This window comes from Ochlerotatus camptorhynchus, unplaced genomic scaffold, assembly GCF_037179485.1.
Source record: "Ochlerotatus camptorhynchus isolate MF236.1 unplaced genomic scaffold, CSIRO-AGI_Acam_v1.1 ptg000101l, whole genome shotgun sequence".
NCBI classification, from domain to species: Eukaryota; Metazoa; Arthropoda; class Insecta; order Diptera; family Culicidae; genus Ochlerotatus; species Ochlerotatus camptorhynchus.
In genome coordinates, this window is record NW_027040591.1 from 666,446 (window position 1) to 688,996 (window position 22,551).

At 42.5% G+C, this 22,551-nt stretch overlaps 1 protein-coding gene and 1 non-coding gene across 2 annotated transcripts; one reads left to right on the plus strand and one right to left on the minus strand.

The window, feature by feature from the left end:
• Positions 1-349: 349 nt before the first annotated feature.
• LOC135699032 (small nucleolar RNA U3) lies at positions 350-556 on the minus strand. Its single transcript, XR_010517510.1, has one exon. It is a non-coding gene; the product is annotated as a small nucleolar RNA U3 (small nucleolar RNA).
• A 739-nt stretch (positions 557-1,295) lies between these two features.
• LOC135699014 (acidic amino acid decarboxylase GADL1-like) lies at positions 1,296-12,889 on the plus strand. The gene is made up of 8 exons (XM_065219193.1): positions 1,296-1,447; positions 1,511-1,701; positions 1,769-1,894; positions 1,955-2,051; positions 11,732-11,983; positions 12,072-12,326; positions 12,399-12,641; positions 12,700-12,889. Exons 1-8 carry the CDS (start codon positions 1,334-1,336, stop codon positions 12,880-12,882), a joined length of 1,461 nt encoding a protein of 486 aa, XP_065075265.1. The 5' UTR covers positions 1,296-1,333; the 3' UTR covers positions 12,883-12,889.
• The last annotated feature ends 9,662 nt before the right edge of the window (positions 12,890-22,551 follow it).

The window sequence follows — 22,551 nt, forward strand, 5'->3', positions numbered from 1 at the left end:
CCTATTTAAATAAAAAAAAAAATGTGCGCACAAATTTTCAAAACATTATTTTTAAATTGAATTTCTCTCCTTTGGTGATAAAAATTCTCCAGAACCCAAATAAATGTCCTCCTTTTTAGTTTTTTTTCTAAAGAAATCCCTAATACACGCCGTGCAATTTCTTCCCTGAATTTACATCACTGAAAACTATGTCATCTTTAAAGTCGTTGTTGTTGTTAGACGCAATTATTTCTTTCACGAAGATGGATTAAAATCCATCTTCATCTCCCGACGTAGCCGCGATTGATCGTTGACATTGGCGGATTGAATGTTTCTTTCTTGTTATGGGTTTAAAATATAATCAAAAAACACCACTCAGAATGCGTCCAAACCTTGCGAAAGAGCCGATCTTCAGAGGAAGAGCGATCTATCTGAAACAGATAGACCAAATCTCGACCAAGTTTCACGCTCCAGGCTGGACACTGCGTCTCCTCATCGTGGGTGGAAATCTTTTCCTTTCGGAAAAAACTTGTGGTGAAAACTTGCCTACAGAAATGATCCTGTGAAGCACAGTCTTAACAATTCAATGAGAAACCACATCGAGTGATTCTTCTCCGGCGGGTTCCGCTAGTGATGGTTGAAGCATAGACCGTCACGATGCAAGAGCATGCGAGAGAACGATTGAATCATACGAACGACGACCACGCCATGCTTCGCTGGTTTGTTTACCAACCATGCGTCACGATTTCCCCACTGTTTGGCGCTCTCTCGCGCTCGCCTCTCACTGAGACTGAGCTTTCAGTCTCAGTGCAAGGGTGTGACCGTGGTGAGTACGGGAAGTACTGTTATTAAATTGCGTTTACTAATCGCGCAAGCGGATATGAATGAAGCTGTTGTTCATTCCAATTTACAACCGTTGTTCGGATTTTCTTTCATGCAAGTTACAGAATGAATGCATGGAAATCTGCAGGCCATGTTCGGAAACACGTGTTTGTTTTCACTATCGGGATGTGATATAATCGAATGGAGAAAATAATACGTTAAATTGAATGGTTTATTAAAGCATGCAATTACGCGTGCAATCCGTCGAATTACTATGAAGTTCAGTATAAACACATTTAGGAACCACCATGAGCCGTCTAATAGAAACAGATCGTTTTCGCGAAGCGAGCAAATTGTTTTATTGCACTTTGGTGATAACGCCATCAATTAAAGATTCGTTATTCTTCTTCAGGGTGATAATGTGGCTAATTTAAAATTAGTAGCAGTAAATTTGGGGCTCACTTCAGTTCTCATTTTCAGCGGACAAGCTTCAGCTCAGCGTTTTTTTTTCTGTTGCAATTTTTATTTCACGATGGATGAGCTGGATCTGTTGTCAAAAGTTTATCAAATTCTCCAGACGGAAAACGTTTTCAACCCAGCCGCCGAGGATGTTATTTTCCCATTCGAACGTCCCAAAGATTTGAAGGTAGTATTGTTTTTATTAAGTTTAAAATTCTACCGTTCAATTAACGCTCAACCCCTCCCTCAGAGCATCCTTAGTTTGGAATTACCCAGCGACTCATCGACGCTGAATGCTGCGGCACGGGAAGAAGTTTTACGAAAAATCGTCAAGTATTCGATAAAAACTGCCCACCCAAACTATCATAACGAAATGTACGCTGGACCGGACTTGCTGGGACTCGCCGCTTCTTGGGTGACCGATGCTCTCAATGCGTGCCAGTTGGTTTATGAAAAAAAAAGATGTTTTCTCTGTTCAACAATAATTACTGGGTTTCCCAATTCTCAGATATACGTACGAAGCTGCTCCGGTGTTTTCTTTGGTGGAATCAATTACTTTGGAATACTTTTTGAAGCGTTGTGGATTTGAAGGTGGGGAAGGTGTTTTCACTCCCGGTGGATCGATAGCCAATATGTAAGCTCATTTTAATGACGGTTAATTATGTGATTTTATGTTCGGTCTATCTATTTAAAGGTATGCTATTGCTATGGCTAGGCATAAGTTGTTGCCGAAAATCAAAAAGCATGGAATGTATGGACAACAGCAGTTGAAAATTTTCACATCTGAGGACGTGAGTATTACATGTATACGCCAAACATATTTCTCTTACAGCCAATGTAAGGTTGGATTTATTGCATCCACTGCATATGTTTTATAAAACAAACATAATGTCAGTTTTTATAAAACAAATGTAATGTCAGTTGCAATTGACTGCAACGTACAAGCAAGTTTTTCCAGAATGCATAGTGTTGTATAAAACCGAAAACATTATATCAAGAAGACAGACAACTTTGTCAGAATCCAAACGACAGATACAGTAGCGCTGCACTTGAGCGAAGGTGGAAGCAACGCATACAAAATTTAGCAAACCTTTCTTCTGAGGATGTAATCTTTACTGACAAAATCAGTCGAAGCATTTACCTTTGAGCGGTAGATGACGTGATTGTACCTATCTCATAGCGTTCGTATGTGGAATTGGAAGAGTTGCCAGTGTTCGATAAAACCTTATTTTTTAAAACTATTTATTTGTTCAAAATTCAAAGCAAATTACATTTCATTTTAACCTAGGTGCCTGAAATTATTAATTATTTTGTTGGACATTTGTTCTAAAGTCTCAACATTCGAAATTCTATGTACTTCGGTAGTACCAGGGAGGCCACTTCAAAATCATCTTCAGAACTTTGTTCTGAATCCTTTGAAGTGCTTTTTTCCTGGTAGTGTAACAACTAGACCGTATTGGCACAGCGTAAAGTATGGTCGATCTAAAAACTTGTTTAAATATTAGAAGTTTATTCGTCTGGCAAAGTTTGGATTTCCTGTTTATAAGAGGAAACAAACATTTTATATATTTGTTACATTTGGCTTGAGTGCCCTCAATGTGATTTTTAAAAGTTAATTTTTGGTCAAGTTCTAATCCAAGATATTTCACTTGACTTGACCAGGAAATTGGAACTCCGTTCATAGAGACTATGTGACTACTACTAGGTTTCAAAAAGGAAGCTCTACTTAGGCTTAGGTATGTGAAAATATTATAAGTTGAGTTTTGGAAGCGTTCCATTTTTGTAAATAAGAAGAGACAATATATAAACTTTTCTATAGTCTGCTGCAAATAACACGAAGACTTATTCCTTTAGTGGAAAAGCCTGTGTCGAACAAAGATTTGTGGCAACCCTGAGGCAAATCAGGGAGGTCCGAAGTGAAAATGTTATACAATATAGGCCCAAGAATGCTACCCTGAGGAACTCCTGCTCTAACAGGTAGTCGATCAGATTTGAAATTTTGATAATTTACCTGCAGAGTTCTGCCAGTTAAATAATTTTGAACTAATTTCGTAAAATATAGAGAAAAATTAAACTTTTTCATTTTAGCAACTCCAGTTGAGCAGCCTTCAGATTTGTTTGAGCGAATTAAATTGGTTACTCTTAAGGGTTGATAAGTAGTTGAATCTGCAAAAATTGAGTTCATATTGATGTAAAGCATCATTCTATTCAAAGTTATCTTTTCAAAAAGTTTACTTAAGGAAGACAGCAAACTTATTGGACTAGACGCTTCAGCTGTTTTTTTAAACGGCTTCAAAATTGGAACAACCTTTGCATCTGTCCATTTATCAGGAAAGTATGCCTAATGGAAGCATCTGTTAAATAGTTTTACTAAGGTTTTCGACAAAGTACTCTCTGGGAGTTTTTTTATGAGAATATAAAAAATCCATCATCACCTGGAGCTTTCATATTTTGAAGCATTTCAGTTATAGATCTTACTTCATCCAAATCAGTCCGCCAGGAATTATCTAACATATTTTCCCGAGAGAAAATATTCGGATAATCCCGAGCAACCTGGTTATCAATAGGACTAGTAAGACCCAAACTGAAATTATGGAAACTCTCAAACTACTTAGAAAGTTTCTAAGCTTTTTCCGAATAAGTGATCAAAATTTTACCACCTTCTTTACGCGCTGGAGCTTTGGAAGTTTTTTTTTCAAAATTTTTGATAGCTTCCAAAAGGGTTTGGATCTCTGGTCTAATTTTGAAACATTATTTTCGATAGTTTTGTTCATCAGGGGAGAGAATTTCTTTTTAGTTTGTTTTTGCAAATCCCGCCAGATAAATTTCATGCCAGGATCGCGTGTTCTTTGATATTGCCTCCTACTGACATTTTTCAAACGGATCAAGAGCTGAAGATCGTCGTCTATTATAATCGCATTTTGGTACTGAGGCAGCTCTTGCCTCAACTATAGAAGTAGTCAGAGATTCAAGAGCGTTCAGAGAGCAAGAACTGAAGCAGACAGAGAGGAGCGCAAGGTAGTGTTCCGAACGGCCAGGGCTGTACTAAAACGTAAGATAAACCTGAGCAAGTCAAACAGTTTCAAGGAGCTGTGCCGAGATGCCGATGCCAACCCTTGGGACAACGCATATCGAGTCGCGATGGCGAAGATCAGACGTCCAACAATGCCAGTTGAAATGTGCCCCAATAAGCTGAAAGTCATCGTGGAGGGACTTTTCCCACAGCATGATCCAACGACCTGGCCACCTACACCATATTGCGAGGAAGATGGAGACAACGTTGAACAAGTCTCCAACCAGGAACTCCTAGCAGCAGCGAAAGGGTTGAAGGCGAAGAAAGCTCCCGGCCCGGATGGAATTCCCAACGTGACGTTGAAGACGGCGATCCAGACGTTCCCGGACATGTTCAGGATGGTGCTGCAGAAATGTCTGGATCAGTTCCCTGATAGATGGAAGGTACAAAAGCTTGTGCTGCTGCCGAAGACCGGAAAACCGCCGGGGGATCCTGAATCGTATAGGCTAATAAGCTTGCTGGATACCGTCGGAAAGCTCTTGGTGAACACGGATTGTCGGAGAGGCAGTTTGGATTCCGGAAAGGGAGATCGACGGTGGATGCAATTTGGACAGTGATTGACAGAGCCGAGAAAGCTTCCAAACAGAAGCGGAGAGCTAGGTGGAGAGGAGATCGATACTGCGCCGTGATTACGATTGATGTGAAGAATGCATTCAATAGCGTCAGCTGGGAGGCCATCGCCAAGGCGCTCCATAAAATGAGGGTTCCAGACTACCGCTGCAGGATTCTAAGTAGTTACTTCCAGAACCGGGTCCTGGTCTACGAGACAGACACTGGGCAGAAATCGCTTAGGATCACGGCGGGAGTTCGACAAGGCTCCATTCTAGGTCTCACGCTGTGGAACGGAATGGCATGCTGACGCTCAAGCTGCCCAAAGGAGTTGAGTTGAGATCGTTGGCTTTGCGGACGATGTCGTCTTGACGGTAACAGGTGAGACTCTGGAAGAAGTGGAAATGCTGGCGGCTGAGGCGATAGATACGATTGGTAACTGGACGCAAGGAGCGATGATGCAGATAGCCCACCACAAAACAGAAGTGATGTTGATCACTAACTGTAAAGAGTTCAGCGGGCAGAAATCTCCGTTGAAGAGCACGCCATTGTTTCGAAGCGCGTGCTGAAGTATCTGGGAGTGATGATCGACGACCGGCTAAACTTTAACAGCCACATCGAATATGCTTGCGAGAAGGCGGTGAAGGTCATCAACGCAATAGCCAGAATCATGCCGAACAATTCTGGTCCAAGCAGCAGCAAGAGGCGTCTTCTGGCTAGTGTGTCCTCATCAATACTAAGGTACGGAGTCCAACCTGGATTGAAGCGCTGAAAACGTAGCAGAACCAAAGGAAATTGAGCAGAACCATTTCGACGGATACAGTATGCGTTATCCCAATCGGCATCACCTTGGCGGAGGACTACGAGTGCTATACGAGGAGAGGAACCAGAGGAGTACGAAAAATGGTGAGAACGGTGTGGACGGCTAAGCAGGAGTGGGATGCAGCGGAAAAAGGTAGATGGACACACAGGCTAATACCGATTCTTTCGACCTGGGTGAACAGGAAGCATGGAGAAGTCAACTTCCAATTGACGCAGTTTCTGTCTGGTCATGGTTGCTTCAGGTTCGGACACACAACGTTCCCCTTCTGTCCGGAGTGTGGGAATGTGGAATCATCACCAGAGCACGTGGTCTTCGGATGTCCTAGATTTGATGCTGTGCGAGAGGAGATGCTCGCTCTTAGAGCGGAGAAATGTGTCGAGAGGAGGGTACCTTTAATCTTTAGTAGTAACATAGAGGTAACTCTAAGACTAGAAGGTCCCGAAGAATCGTGCTCAACTTTTTGGCTCAGCTCTGGTACTCTCTTCGGTCCCAAGTTAATCGATGCACCCATCGAAACATAAGAAAATCCACGAACCCCTCATTTTATCTGTCAAACTTTCATAGCGAATCAAAACAAACATAGTGTAGTACTAGAATTTTGCCTAGATTGGGGTACGTTAATCGATCTTGGGACCAATAGGCTAGTCAAATAGTGAGCCAACTTCGTTTTTATTTTAAGATTACCTCAAGGGGTTGTCACCAAGGGGCAAGACAGCTGTACTCGGAGTAAATATATTTGCTGCGAGTAAATTTGAGTTGCTCATATTTACTCAAAAATTAACAAAGTAGCCTTGTATTTTTCATCATAAGATGTTCTGAAAACAACCACCGTCTGACAGAATGTTTTGTTTAAATATTTTCAATCAAGATAAAATTTAGCATTTGGCGTCAGATTATCAGCTTTAATAAAGCATAATGTCCATGAAATTTCAATATTAACTTTTCGTCTATTAAAAGATCCGAGTTACATTGCTTTTGTCCAGGCCAGGGGCATCTTTTGTTTTCTAGGGATTGATGATCTTCAAAGTTTTTCGTGATGTGGTGGTGTGATTTCAAGACCAAAGAAGTTGGAATTTGTACCAATATTACGAGAAGATTAATACTCAACCTCTCAAAATCGAAGAAAGAGGCTTCTTGTTCTGTTGAATTAGTTTCTGGCTTGAGGAAATTCAACATTACAAATTATTTTTAATTGAGGTGTACAGTGACCAGCAAAATAAAATTTACAAGCTTCCGTAATGGAAGATCGATATACATCTCCGAGAATATTTTGCTAGAAAAAGTCAGAGTAATGGTCAATTGTCACAACAAACTTCCTGCTCTAAGAAAAAGACAGTTGAAATTTGTGATCAGAAACGGGTTAAATTTTCATCGCCTGGTGTTGTTGTGATGATCCACAGTTAGCACAAATGGAACATTGACGAACGGCCTTTATGTAGCTGCTCATCCCGGGTCACAATATTAAGATCAGTTTTGGCCAACTTCATAGTTGATTCTATTCCAACACTTACATGAGCGATCGTCGAAGGGATCTCTTTTTTGTCATGCTACTTAGAATTGTTCAGAACCCTCCCTTCAGAAGCCGTACTGCGAGTGTATGGAATGTTTTCTGAAAACTGTCTTGAATCACCCCTAGGCTAGTTCGGAGTCCCTCCGGAGACTGTCATAAATCCCCTTTTCAATTGACTGGAATCGTTCCAGAGATTGTCCGAAGTCTTCTAGGGATTGTCCAGAATCCCTCTGGGACTGTCCTGAATCCTTCTTGTGATTGTCCATCAGAATCCGTATTATGTAGTTGCTAATGTTTCGCAGCGTGCTATACGAAAGTGCAGTTGCCTTTCCATTGCCTAAATATCTTCTCGGTTAAGTTTTAGTTTGAAAGGGCACCGCTTAAAATGTTGAAATGCGTATTACAAATTTACAAATGCAATAACGCCCCTTTGAAATGTTGCCACTGAATTATCTTTGCTTGACAGCATCGATTTCAACACAACAACCAGGTTGCTATGTGTAAATGTTGTTGAGCAATGCGAGTTACTCAGAGTTACTCAAAATTAACTCTGATTATACCCATGCTCGAAAGCTGTCTTGCCCCAAGGGTTGTCACTCTACACACTTATTTTGCGCCAGAGTGCCTCAAGTGTGCCGCGCTATACCAAGAGTGCCATGTCATCGGACTCATTTTTTGTGTGTGAATAATTTTATGTTTGGCAGCCCGGTATTTTGACAATTCAAATGTTTTGTTTGTATATCAAACCGTACGAGCAGTCGAAGAGAATGGTCACGTCAACGCCAGATCAACAGAATGGGCAGCCCATCAAGAATACTGCTGCTGCGCAGCCCAGTTCCTTCTCCCGTATGTCGAAGTGCGATGAAGATTTGATCCACGGAGAGTACAGCCAACAATCAATACGAAACTAACGATTTTAAATTGGCTCACCACTTTAGTAGCCTATTGGTCCCAAGCAAACGATTAACGTACCCTATTCTAGTTGAAATTCTATTACTACACTATGTTTGTTTTGATTCGCTATGAAAGTTTGACAGATAACATCAGGGGTGTGTGGATTCATGCAGAACATGCAGGGGTGAGTGAAATAGCTTGGGACTGCTTGGGACCGTTGTTCTGGTACTGAGTGAGCCAAAAATAATAATGATTTTCTTCGGGACCCAGTGGTCTTAGAGTTACCTCTATAGTACAGCAAACATTACACGCTGGTGAGGAACATTGGGAATGCACTCATTGAAAATTCTGCACCGGAACATCATCGATCATTATTTCCATATCAAGCTGATTGACTTCGGATCGGCGACGTTCGTACAGGAAGGGAAATTTTTTTTTCTACCTTCTACGGCACGACCGAGTACTGCAGTCTGAAAGTGTTGCTAGGCAACCGCTACTCCTGCCCTGAACTGGAAATGTGGGCTCTCTGTGTGACACTTTTCGTGTTGTTGTTCTTCGAGAACCCATTCGTGGACGTTGAGGAAATCCGCTGACAAGATTTCCAAAAATCGGATCACCACCCAGGAGCTACTGGAGGGCGAAATGGATGACACAAGAAATCAATTCGTCACATTAAAATTTTCCCAAAATCGTCCCCTGCTGACCGTACGAAATCAATCCGTAGAAGTGCTACACGCAGAAAAAAGTTTTTTAATTTCAATGATATTATGTATTAAAAACAACAACAAAAATTATCATTCCCCGGCTAATAACTTTTTTTATTGAATTCAACAATAAATCTTTATTGTTCGGACATAAAATATTGTTGTTTTCAAAATCTGTCAAAAACGCAATTAAAAATATATTTTGTTGAATTTACAATATTTATTTTCAAACAGACAAAATCTTTTTTTGATAAAAAAAAAAAAGTTGCTACCAACAATAACTTTTTTTTATTCAAAAAAAAATTGCTGCAAATAACAAATTGTTTTTAATAATTTAAAAATAAAATTGGTTTGGCATAAATATTTTAATTTTTAATTTTAGCAGTTTTTCTATTCGAGAAATAATTTTCAATAAATTTAAAAATTGTTTTTGGTTTCATTTTCTATTTATTAACAAACGGTACAAATAGTGATTAAATAAGTTTATCAATTATACATAAAATACCGAAATTATGACCTCTCATTAACGGTATGTAAATTAATAGTTTGCGTTTCGAAACGGGCAACGTTTCCACGGTGTATTGATTTGCTGGAATTGGGGAAAAAAATCGTTAAAACACGTATTAAAATGCAAATACTGAATTCCTTACAAAGAAAGCAACTTGTTCAAAAAGAACTTCTTCCGACGAGACTGGGAAGCCGAGCATGCACAGGCATTGAAAACACACACATACATTGACAAAATGAGCCTGTGTATGTTTTGGAAAAGTGTTGCTTTTAAATTTACAATATATTTTTAAAAAGTAGTTAAAATAATATTTGAAGACAAAAATATATTTTATTGAATCTATAATATATTTGTTTTCAGAATTTGCAATGAAAACAACAAAAAACATTTTTGAAGCTACAAAATATAAATATTGAATTCAAAAAAAGTTATATTTGACATTGCAAAATATTTCAATAATATTTTTTTTGGTTCAATAAGGTCAATTTTCTCTGCGTGTAGTAAATGCAAATATCTGCTCCAGCTAGACTGGACTGCCTACGTCGCCGCACAACCTTTCGATATTGGATGATGTCGATGGTGAAGATGAGGATGAGCATGTCCAATGTCGAATAAAACAGAAAATGTAAGCTCTTCAACAGGCAATGTTTTGCTTCAAAATCCTTGAAACATCTGGAAGTCAATACAGAAGTGCATAAACATCCCAATTCCGTGGCAGTTTCTGTACTCCTGCGTTGGTTTTCAAAGATTCATATTAAATCCACCCGGTCGTCGTCGTGTTGTCTGTATCTTCCGTTGCTCCGGTTGCGGATCATAGCAGTATGGGCATAGAGGTAACTCTAAGACCAGAAGGTCCCGAAGAAACGAGCTCAACTTTTTGGCTCAGCTCTGGTACTATCTTCGGTCCCAAGCTAATCGATTCACCCCTCGAAACTTAGGAAAATCCACTAACCCCTCATTTTATCTGTCAAACTTTCATAGCGAATCAAAACAAACATAGTGTAGTACTGGAATTTATACTAAAATGGGTCGATTTGCTTGGGACCAATAGGCAGTCAAGTAGTGAACCAATTTAAAATCGTAAGTTTCGTATCGATTGTTGGTATTACCAGGATTCCATCCATTTGTGAGTTGTTGCCGCCATATCGCCAAACCAAGTTTCATCAACTGATCATTTTCTTTAACTACCGAAATGTTATGTGTAAAACTGCGCATACCAAGCATGCTTGTAAGTACTGAACAATGGTTATTAAAGGTTTCGTATTAACATGATTGCAAATATACTATATTAACAATATAGTTCACTCTAAGATTTTCCATACATCACGCAGGGGACAGAAGCTTCCTGTTTGACACACCATCTATTGTCAGTAAAAGCAATCAACATGCATTTGATTAGAGTCGAAGGATGAGTGAGTTACAATTATTACGCATGAAAAATATACATAATTTAATTACATTAATTAGAATCAGGAAAAAAAAAGCTGTGCACATTGACCCTTATTACCGATGTCACTTCACGGTGAAAAGGCAACTTCAAGACCAACGATTAAAAAGGCCTCAACTCCATTTTGTAAACAAACAAATGGCCTTACAACATTTACTCGCGAACCGAAGTCCGCCAAGGCAACCAACAGAATGAACAGGTAGGGGAAATTTTCCTCTACCCGATTGGCGAGAAAATGGCCTTACAAGGTTTGTTTACAAAATCGAGTTGATGCCATTTCAATTGTTGGTCTTGACTTATCACTCACGATCAAGTGATTCTCATTTGATTTATACGGCAATAACTTCACCGTGAGTGACAACTGGTCACTTCACTTCGTTTTCACCGTGAAGTAACACTCGTAATAAGGGCCATTGATAAGGCTTGTAGATACCTATTGTAATGCGAGAATAATTGTTTAAACAAGTTATGATTAAAATCTCTGTTGTAGATTTGAAGCATCCCTATAATACACTGACTCAAAGGCGCGCTTGCCAAAAATCGTGTCTCTTGAAAAACAAAAGAGTGAACTATATTGTTAATACAGTATATTTGATGATTGACTTATGACTTGTTAGCCCTAGCAGAGCTGCATTGAAGCTTATTTAATGCTTTTTACTAATGCTCATGGTTGGGTGGGAATAATTCACTCAGCACTCCAACTTTGCACTGAGCAGTTTCTTAGCACTCATTTTATATAGTTTGTACAAATATATCTACTTTGAAAATATCGAACCTTTGCCATTTTTGTAACTTCAATCAGGATTTATTGCGAGTGTTGGTTAAATATAGCCACATCAGTATTTCAGTTGAATGTTATGCTAGCAGAGACTTCCGAATAAATCAAGCGTCCAATGAACAAACGCCCTGCTGAAAATGCGATCCAATCAGACCCAAGACACGAATAACCCCTTTCCCATCAAGTCTCACTACAGTGTCACAAAGAGCGCCAACTGGCTGGGTCTGGGCGAGGAAAACGTGCTGAAAGTCAAGACGGATGACACGTCCCGAATTGAGCCCGCCCAGCTAGAAGCGGCCATCGTGGATGCCATTGCCGGGGGATCGAAGCCACTAGTCGTATCGGTGACGGCCGGGACGACGGTGTTCGGTGCGTTCGATGATTTGAACCGGATCGCTGATATTTGTCAGCGGTACCGAATCTGGCTGCACGTTGATGTAGGTTTACGCGTGACATCACGAACGGGCCATTAGTTTATTAGCTAATACTTTTGCTTTGGATAATTCATCCAAAATCCGAAAACAGGCAGCATGGGGTGGAGCAGCTATCTTCTCCGAGCTTCATAAACCGTTACTGGCCGGGCTGGAGCGTGCGGATTCACTGTCGATGTGTCCCCAGAAGATGCTAGGAACTCCGTTACAGTGTGCATTATTTCTGGTCAAACATGCAGGTCTGCTCACGGGTTGCAACGCGGCTTGTGCGGAATATTTGTTCTCAATCGATAAGTACTACGACGTCTCGTATGACACTGGCGACATGAGTGTTCAATGTGGCAGAAAGGTGATAATGCTTGTTTTTGGTAACTTAATAAGGGGAAACATTATGCGCTTACTATCGGTGTTGTGTTTTCAGATTGACTCATTCAAGCTGTGGTTCATGCTACGGGCACGTGGCTCGGCCTGGTTCGAATCCTCCGTGAATAACGCAATGAGTTGTGCAGCATATTTCCACGCTACAATTGCTGGGAATGTTTATTTCAAACCAGTTCGGTCATCGTATCAATTTACGAACGTTTGTTTTTGGTTCATTCCGAAGCGACTTCAGCTGAACTCCCCGGAAGGCGAAACCGACGAATGGTGGGCTGAGGTGTACAAGGTAAATTGATCAATAAACCCGCCGCCAGGTTGATAGCTGAATGGTTGCTTTGTTTTAGGTTACACTTACACTGAAGGAGAGGATGGTCAAGAAGGGCAGCTTGATGGTTAGCTATTCGTCATACCCCCAAAAAAAGATGGGCTACTTCTTCCGGTTAGTAGTGAAATGCGTGCCGGAGCCAACGGTTGCGCGGATGGACTTCATTGTAGCGGAAATGATCGCCCTAGGTGGAACTCTGTGAACATCAATGATTTCAAGAGTCACATGTGAAAATGGCGTACGAGCTTTTTTTTTAAAAACAGCAATCGTGGAATAAAAAGGACATAGGATCACATCAATCTGACTTAATATGGACCAACAGGTCTGTGCCATAAAAAAGGGTGGAATCAATCTGACTGGTAGTGATTCCGGAATCAATGTTGACATCAATGGCGTTGTTAATTGTTTATATTTGTGAAAGTAGGAAAATAGGGTCCACGGCGTGCTTTAAGCGATGGATATTCTTGTTTGTTTATGGTTGTACAAGGTGCTGAATGGCGGTAGAAACTTTGAATCGAATTCAAATTCAAATAGAAAAATCATTCTGCAATCCTGGCATATTTAGTCAACTCCGTCAAACACCATCCACTAATTTTTGACGGGCATTCATCAAAAACATTAAGAAGAGTGAGAAGCTGGATTGTCAAGTCCCGGAATTTGGTGTGTGTATCTTGGAAGGATTTTTCAAGTAGTTATAGTTGCTTTCTTCTGAGTGAAATCTCAACGCATCTCTAAGTGCACAGTAAAAAATTAATATTGATATCACATCAAAGTGGATGCTGAAATATGGTGTAATATTACTTGCCAAAAAGGACAAAATTATCAATACAATGCAAGAACTGACATCAAACTGCTTTTACTGCATTTGTTTATTTTTGTGGCCATAAAAATAACATGAGATTTTCGGCATGATTGAAGCATAGAGGTAACTCTAAGACCACTGGGTCCCGAAGAAAATCATTATTATTTTTGGCTCACTCAGTACCAGAACAACGGTCCCAAGCAGTCCCAAGCTATTTCACTCACCCCTGCATGTTCTGCATGAATCCACACACCCCTGATGTTATCTGTCAAACTTTCATAGCGAATCAAAACAAACATAGTGTAGTAATAGAATTTCAACTAGGATAGGGTACGTTAATCGTTTGCTTGGGACCAATAGGCTACTAAAGTGGTGAGCCAATTTAAAATCGTTAGTTTCGTTTTGTTTCTGATTGAAGTGCATCATCTTGGATGTAATATTAATTTTTTTTTTGCTGTGTGTACGAGGCCAAGTGGGTCTCGCAGGCCTGCTACAAAAACTTTAAGCCAAGGATCCTGGTAATATTTCTGTTTAGCTGTTTTTACATTAGGATCTTTTTCATTAAGATTGAGTTGATGCATTGGTAAACTGATTATGTAAAGGGTGATACGGTAAAAATTTGGTCAATATCAACTTGACGTATTTCTTTCAATTTTGCATTTAAAAAACCTGAACACCCCTCATTTTGAAGGTGTGTGTGTGTAGAATGTTGCTCCTATTTTGATTTTGGAATTCACTCTTCAGTTGTCAAAATGCCGTCCAAGCAAGAAGAGCAGCGTATCAAAATTTTGCTCGCGCATCGCGAAAATCCGAGCTACTCGCACGCAAAGTTGGCAAAATCGCTAAAAGTTGCCAAATCAACCGTTACAAATGTAATTAAAGTGTTTGGGGAACGTTTGTCGACAGCCAGGAAGTCTGGATCGGGGGGAAATCGAAAACCGGAAGCCGCTGAGACGACAAAGAGAGTTGCCGGTAGTTTCAAGCGAAACCCTAACCTCTCTCTCCGAGATGCCGCAAATAAGCTGGGTGTATCGTCTACAACCGTGCATCGAGCCAAAAAACGAGCCGGACTATCGACTTACAAGAAGGTAGTGACTCCAAATCGCGATGATAAACAAAATACGACGGCCAAAGCGCGATCCCGGAGGCTGTACACGACGATGCTGACGAAGTTTGACTGCGTGGTAATGGACGACGAAACCTACGTCAAAGCCGACTACAAGCAGCTTCCGGGACAGGAGTTTTATACGGCAAAAGGAAGGGGAAAGGTAGCAGATGTTTTCAAGCACATGAAACTGTCAAAGTTCGCAAAGAAATATCTGGTTTGGCAAGCCATCTGTACCTGTGGCTTGAAAAGCAGCATTTTCATAGCACAGTCCCTGTCAACCAAGAAATTTACGTGAAAGAGTGTTTGAATAAACGTCTGCTGCCTTTCCTGAAGAAACACGGTTGTTCCGTACTGTTTTGGCCGGATTTGGCATCTTGCCATTACGGTAAAAAGGCCATGGAGTGGTACGCCGCCAACAACGTGCAGGTGGTTCCCAAGGACAAGAACCCTCCCAACAACCAGAGCTCCGCCCAATTGAGAAATACTGAGCTATTGTCAAGCGGAACCTAAAGAAGACCAAAAAAACTGCTAAGGGCGAGCAGCAGTTCAAGGTAAACTGGCTTTCTGCGGCGAAGAAGGTGGACAAGGTGGCTGTACAAAATCTGATGGCAGGGGTCAAGCGTAAGGCCCGGCAATTCGGATTTGGAAAAGCGGAAGGCTAACTGAATATTTTTCCTGAATTTTATACTTATTGAACTTGAAAAAGAAATTTAATTTGATTTTTTAAATAAACGATTTCACAGATTTACACGTGTTTTCCCTTGACCAAATTTTGACCGTATCACCCTTTAGAAGATGTTTTCATAAAACTCTTCAACTGAACCCTTGTGTTAGCTGGAAAAGGTCTCTAGTGAGAGATACCTCATCTCACCTATCACTGTAATGGGTGATCAAGTTGTTTTTAATCTCGTCCCAGCTCAAGAACTCACGTCTCCAACAATTTTTGATCGGATGGTTTACATCTACACGTCAAACATTGCTATTTTTTGCCTTTAGCAGGATAGACATTAAAGGGTGCTACGATCAAAATTTCGTCAAATATTAGTTTTCGCGTGTGGATAAGTGTAAATTAAGATCTATCACGTTTTAAGAAGTTTTTTTTAGTGATATTGTAATTAACGTGAAAAATCTGGGACAAGAATTTGTTTCGAGTAGCTGTGTGGCTGTGGTGTCGCGTCGGTTGGTTTTTCATTTCGTTTGTTTTTGGTGCTTTGCCTCCCTCCCAAGAAGAGTTTTACCGGGTATTTTTTTTCTTGGTGCTGGCGTTCTGCCCTCCGGAGGATGCACGCGAATGAGATGTCAAGCAAAAATTCGGTGCAAATGAAAAATTTCGAATGTGATTCAAAATGTCGTGTTGGGTTGTAAAAACAACGCGGAAGATTTTTTAGATTACCGCGAGTAAACAAACCGGTCCTTTTTTGGAGGCAGAATTTGGTGAGATCCATCTGATTTATAATCAATCATAAATGCAGGTTTCCATATATTACTAAATACGCGCCAGATTTCGAAACATCACATTTTGAAATCTGGAAGTGTGTTTACAGTACCATTATTCATATGATAACGGTAGTGTTTACATGCGAGGCTTATTGTATGTGAAAGTAACCTCGGAATGGACGTGAATTACCAGGCATTCTGAAATGGGTTGCTGAATCTGCAGTAGAGCTATCGCTTTCTAACTCCCGGATTAAACTTGCTTCAAATTATAACATCAAGGATTGTTGTAAGCAAATTTCTTCCATAATACCACTGCCGGCCAGTGGGGGTTAGATTGAATACACACACACACACACACACGATCAAAATTTCGTCATAAAAGAATGCGTGTGAATTGATTACATTTTTTGTACTATAAAAAATCAAATTACTTTTCTAAAGTTTAATTAGTATAAAGTACAGAAAAAATATTCAGCTAAGCTTCCAGTTGATCGAATCCAAATTTCCGGCCTTTTCGTCGTAGAACGCCAGTGTGCATTAAACTGCTTCTCGCTTCGAACAGTTTTTCGAGTCTTCTTCAGGTTCCGCTTGACAATGGTATTTTTCGATTGGGTGGAGCTCTGGTGTGTTGGGAGGGATCTTGTCCTTGTGCACCACGTGTACGTTGTTGGCGGCATGCAAAATCCGGTCAAAACAGCACGGAACAATCGTGTTGCTTCAGGAAAGGCAGCCACAGGTACAGATAGCCTGTCAAACCAGATATTTGGTAGCGAACTTCGACAGTTTCATATGCTTGAAAATGTCTGCCAGCTTTCCCCTTCCGGTTGCCGTATAAAACTGCTGCCCAGGAAGCTGTTTGAAGTCGATCATCATTCTCTGCTTGACCGTCAAGCAGTTTAGTTCGGTTTTTGCTCGCTCTGTCGAGTTGTTCGATTAGTTTCTAGTTTGTTCCAAACGTTCGCAGATTTACTGCGCGTTGTCAGTAGTGCTGAAGTCGGTGTCAACGTGGCTTCTGCTCCAAGCCTGCGCAAAGGCTACCACCACGGCAACTGAGCGCAGTTTGGACGTGTGGTTGACAGAGCCATTGACGAAGATCCACCGCTTGACACCGTAGATGACATCGTTGGAAGGGCTCTAACAGGCCATATCCGTGGCTGACGAGGAATGTGTTCGACAAGTTCCTTTGAGGGGTTGGTTTGTTGCTATTGGATTCTCACACCAAATTACTGATTCGCTTGAGAAATTTTCGTAGCGCCAGTTTCAAAGGACTGGAGATCTGGACAAAAACATGTAATGGCCGATCTGAACAGGCAGATTGCTTCCAAGATGGACTCACTCCGAAATGAAAGTTCCGGGCGTGTTGTCCAGAATGTGGATGTCCGCTCCAGACAATTCTGGAATGTAGCCAAGGTCCTGAAAACTCATCCCAAACTCGTTCCACCTTCAGAGACGAAAATGATGACGATCAGCTCTTAATCACCCCACAGGAGAAGCCAAGCATGTCGCTTCATCGCATTTACTTGGCTAGATTATCCAAAGTCCGCTCGAAGATTAGGTCGCGCAATGCGTTCAACACCTAGATGTCTCCCCTTGTGTCGTGCTTCCGGAGGATTAGATTTTCTTTTCTTTTATTTAACGTTGGTCTCTGTTCCGCAATCTAGTGCCAATCACCGACGGACATCGATTGCCATCCATTGATGGCAATCGAATGTGCAGGAGGCAGCTTCCACACCTGCGTAGGATATCGCATCCATTCAAATACCCATAGGCCTGGACAAACGGCTTCACTTCCCTTCCGAATGAAGACGTTACCAGAGATGTTTATGCCTCAGAAAAATCCCACCGACCTCGACTGGGATTGAACCCAGACCCATTGGGGTGAGGGGGCAGTCACGCTTACCAGTACACCACCGGCGAAAGCGAGGATAGATTGAAGAACAACAGATTTGCTCTGCGTTGAAATGCACTAAGAACATCAATTCTCCCGGGTTTGACGCCATATTCAACTTGATCTTGAAGAGACTGAGCATGAAAGTGCAGTATCTTTTAACCGCTATCTTAAACATATGCTTGGAACTGCACTACTTTCCAAGTGTCTGGAAGGTAGCAAAAATCATAGCAATCCGCAAAACCTGGTAAGGACCAAACATTGTCTTCAAGCTACATACCAATCAGCCTCCTTTCAGCGCTGAGCAAATTGTTTGAGAAACTCATTCTTAATCATTTGCTCGAGTTTGTCGAGCGAAATAATATTCTCCTTCCGGAACAGTTTGGGTTCAGGAAGGGGCACTCCACCAATCACTAGCTGATGCGGTGATGAATAACATTCGAAGTAACAAAACCGTATACAAGTTCACAGCCATGTCCTTGCTAGACGTTGAAAAGGCGTTTGACAATGGCTGGCATACTCACATACTTATGTACAAGCTTTGTAACTTCAAATTCCCATTACATCTGGTTAAAATCACCCGTAACTACCTCCAGCAAAGGTCGTTCAAGGTATCGTTGAATGGTTGTCTCTCTGATAAATTTTCCATCCCGGCAGGCAGTCCGCAAGGCAGTTTGTTGGGCCCCCGAGTGTGGCGAAAATCAAGCTTCCTCCACTGGTGGTGAAGGTAGTGCCACTCAAGACGCTCATTGGCGATTTCGCATCGCTGGGCATCGCAGCTGAGTACAAGATCAGCAGGATCGGCACTAAGGTGATGCTCCGGACGAAAGCGGAATACGAAATCGCAGTCAAATTCCTGAAGGATTCCAATGCGGAATACTTCACGCACGACATCCCCGGTGAAAAGCCCTTCAAGGTAGTCATCAGGGGTCTACCGGATGTTGATCCCAAGGCGATCGAAGAAGAACTCAAGGACCGGTACAAGCTGGCCCCAATCGCTGTATTTCGGATGACGAGGCGAGACGAAAACGTGAAGACGTACCCGGATTGTCTTTTCCTGGTGCACTTCCAGAAGGGAACGGTGACGCTGAATGCGCTGCAGGCTATCCGCTCAATCTACTCCATAATCGTACGATGGGAGCCATACCGTGGAGGCCATCGCGATGTGACCCAGTGCCAACGATGTCTAAACTTTGGACACGGCACTCGCAACTGCAACATCAAGCCACGCTGTAGCAACTGCGCTCAAGAACACGCCACTTCCAACTGCCCTGCGGATGGAGCCGTGGCGTTAAAATGCGCCAACTGTGGTGGTGCTCATCAAGGTTCCGACAGACAGTGCTCCAAACGCGAGGACTTCAAACGCATCCGAAAACAGGCGGCAACTAACAACCAACCAGGACGCAAGAAGGACAAAGTCCCGGCATTTCGGACGGAGGATTTCCCGCCCCTTCGTGCTCCTCAGCAAAGGCAAGTGAATTCGCGGGTGCATTCCGCTCAAGCAACTTCCGGTGATTTTGCTGGCCAAAGCTCTCCATCCCCCCCTGGATTCTGGAGACAACCAACAGCGCAAAACAACAACCCCGATCTGTTCTCAGCGGATGAACTGATGGAAATCTTCGTCAACATGTCCGGTGCTCTTCGTAAGTGCCGCAATAAGCCCGAACAGATCCAAGTGCTCGGTAAGTTCATCATCCAGTATGGCGTCTAAACCGCTAACTATCGTCACCTGGAATGCTTGCTCTGTAAGAGCAAAAAAGATTGAGCTTGCCGACTTCCTCCGCAAGCACAGCATCGACGTGGGCCTTCTAACCGAGACCCATCTAAAGTCCGGCGACAGCTTCTGGTTGCCTGACCACAACATTATCCGGCTTGATCGCACCAGCTCCAGGGGGGGTGGTGTTGCGGTCGTCGTCAAGAAAGGAATAAAATACCACACTCTGTCCCATATCCGCACCTCTATCATCGAGGCCCTTGGTGTGGAGGTAGAGTCGTCGACTGGATACGTCCAGTTCATTGCCGTCTACTGCCCTCGACAGTGTGCCGCCAGCAGTGGACTAGCGGCTAAATTCAAGAAGGACCTGTCCACCATCACCCGTACCGGTTCCCGCTTCGTAGTTGGAGGAGATCTGAATGCTCGCCATGAGGCCTGGCGGAACTACCAGCAGAACCAGAACGGTCGTCTCCTGTTCGACCACTCACAGCATGGGCTGTACTCCGTTTGGTTTTCGGATGAACCAACATTCATCTCACCAGCGGGCAACCCATCGACGCTAGACCTGTTCCTGACAAATATCGGCTTGTCCAAGCCGGTAGCCTTGAACGAACTCAGCTCCGACCACCAACCGGTGGTGGCTGAACTGGGCTGCAACGTGGCTCCTGCTTCAAGCCTGCGCAAGGACTATCATCGCGTAAACTGGGCCCAGTTTTGACGCGTGGTAGACAGGCACATCATCGACAACCCGCCGCTTGACACCGTGGAGGACATCGACCGAGCGTTGGAGGGACTCCACCAAGCCATAACCGTGGCTGACGAGGCGTGCGTCCGACGAGTTCCTGTGAGGGGTAAGTTTATTGCTATTGATTCCCACACCCAACTCTTAATTCGCCTGAGAAGTGTTCGTAGACGCCAGTTTCAGAGGACTGGAGATCAAGCGATGAAACGTGAAATGGCCGATCTGAACAAGGAGATTGCTTCCAGAATGGTCTCACTCCGGAACGAAAGCTTCGGGCGGCTTGTCCAGAATCTGGACGACCGCTCCAGACCATTCTGGAAAGTTGCCAAGGTCTTAAAGACGCACCCTAAACCCATTTCGCCACTAAAAGATGAAAATGATGACGATCGGCTCATAATCACCCCTCAGGAGAAAGCAAATGCGATTGGTGAGCATATTGCCAAATCGCACTTGCTTGGCTCCAACATCCAAAGTCCGCTCGAAGTTCAGGTTGAGCAATGCGTACTCAACTTTGATTCCTCCCCTTGTGCCATCCCTCCGGACGATAGAATCACAATGGAACAGATTTGCTCAGCGCTGAAATGCACCAAAAACATGAAGGCCCCCGGGTTTGACGGAATATTCAACCTAGTGTTGAAAAATCTCAGCATGAAGGTTCACTCTCTGCTGGCTGCTGTCTTCAACAGATGCTTGGAACTGCACTACTTTCCAAGCATCTGGAAGACAGCGAAAATCATACCTATCCGCAAACCCGGGAAGGACCCAACGCTAGCTTCAAGCTACAGACCCATCAGCCTCCTTTCAGCGCTGAGCAAATTGTTCGAGAAACTCATTCTCAATCGTTTGCTCAAGTTTGTCGAGGAAAATAACATTCTCCTTCCGGAACAGTTTGGGTTCAGAAAGGGGCACTCCACCAATCACCAGCTAGTGCGGGTGATGAATAACATCCGAAGTAACAAAGCTGTATCCAAGTCCACAGCCATGGCCTTGTTAGACGTTGAGAAAGCGTTTGATAATGTTTGGCACAATGGGCTTGTATACAAGCTCTGTAACTTCAACTTTCCATTACATCTGGTTAAAATCACCCGTAGCTACCTCCAGCAAAGGTCGTTTAAGGTATCGTTGAATGGTTGTCTTTCAGACACGTTTTCCATCCCTGCAGGAGTCCCGCAAGGCAGTCTGCTGGGCCCCTTGCTTTACAGCATTTACACTTCCGACATTCCTCCCCTTGGAGACGGTTGCGTGTTTTTCCTGTTCGCAGATGATACCGCAATAGCCGTCAAAGGAAGGATGCCTCGCGAAATAACGAACAAACTTCAACGATGCCTTAACGCCTTTGCTGATTATGCCACCACGTGGAAAATCAAAATCAATGCTTCCAAAACACAAACAATCATGTTCCTCCATCGGCAATCGCCCAAACTAAAACCAGCTCCATCTTGTACTGTAATCATGGATGGCACAAGGGTTGAGTGGTCCGCCGAAGTAACCTATCTCGGGATGTTGTTCGATGAAAAGCTCCTCTTCCGTTCGCATTTAGAGAAAACAGTAGTCAAGTGTTCTGTCTTGGTTAGGTGTCTGTATCCGCTGATTTGCCGCAGATCCCGTCTCTCAAGGGTGAACAAACTGGCCGTCTACAAACAAATCGTAGCACCTGCGATCCTCTACGCAGCTCCGGTGTGGGAATCATGTGCACAGACTCACAGGAACAAAATTCAGGTAGCTCAGAATAGAGTGCTGAGGATGGTTCTTGATCGTCCTTTCGACACTAGAATAACAAATTTACATGAAGAGGCAGGCATTGCCAAAATAGATTCCAAAATTAACGAAATTAAAACTAAATTTGCACAAAAATGTAATTTATCAGAACATGATTTGATAAGCAATTTGTATATAGTAGGTTAGGTGTACATAGTAGTTGTAGGTTAGTTGTAGTTGTAAATAGTAGTTATAAGTAGTCTCCTTTTTCCAATTCAAATCAAACCAATCCCACCAAGGTGGTCATACTTTAAAATAGGCCTGATAGGACTAGGAACTGTAAATAATAATTAAAATCTCAAATGTACTAAAGTTGAAAAGACGCATCTGTGTCACTTAAAAAATTCATACATGTAAACCACACAATCACAAGAAATAAAGATCATTTAAATGGCGCCCCTATAGGTAGTTGTAAATAGTAG

What these genes read in the sequence shown, in the direction of transcription:
- LOC135699014 (XM_065219193.1), top strand. Translation starts at nt 1,334, where the DNA reads ATGGATGAGCTGGATCTGTTGTCAAAAGTTTATCAAATTCTCCAGACG. An exon ending in AACGTCCCAAAGATTTGAAG is followed by an intron (nt 1,448 to 1,510) that starts GTAGTATTGTTT and finishes CCCCTCCCTCAG; the next exon opens with AGCATCCTTAGTTTGGAATT. An exon ending in GGTGGATCGATAGCCAATAT is followed by an intron (nt 1,895 to 1,954) that starts GTAAGCTCATTT and finishes ATCTATTTAAAG; the next exon opens with GTATGCTATTGCTATGGCTA.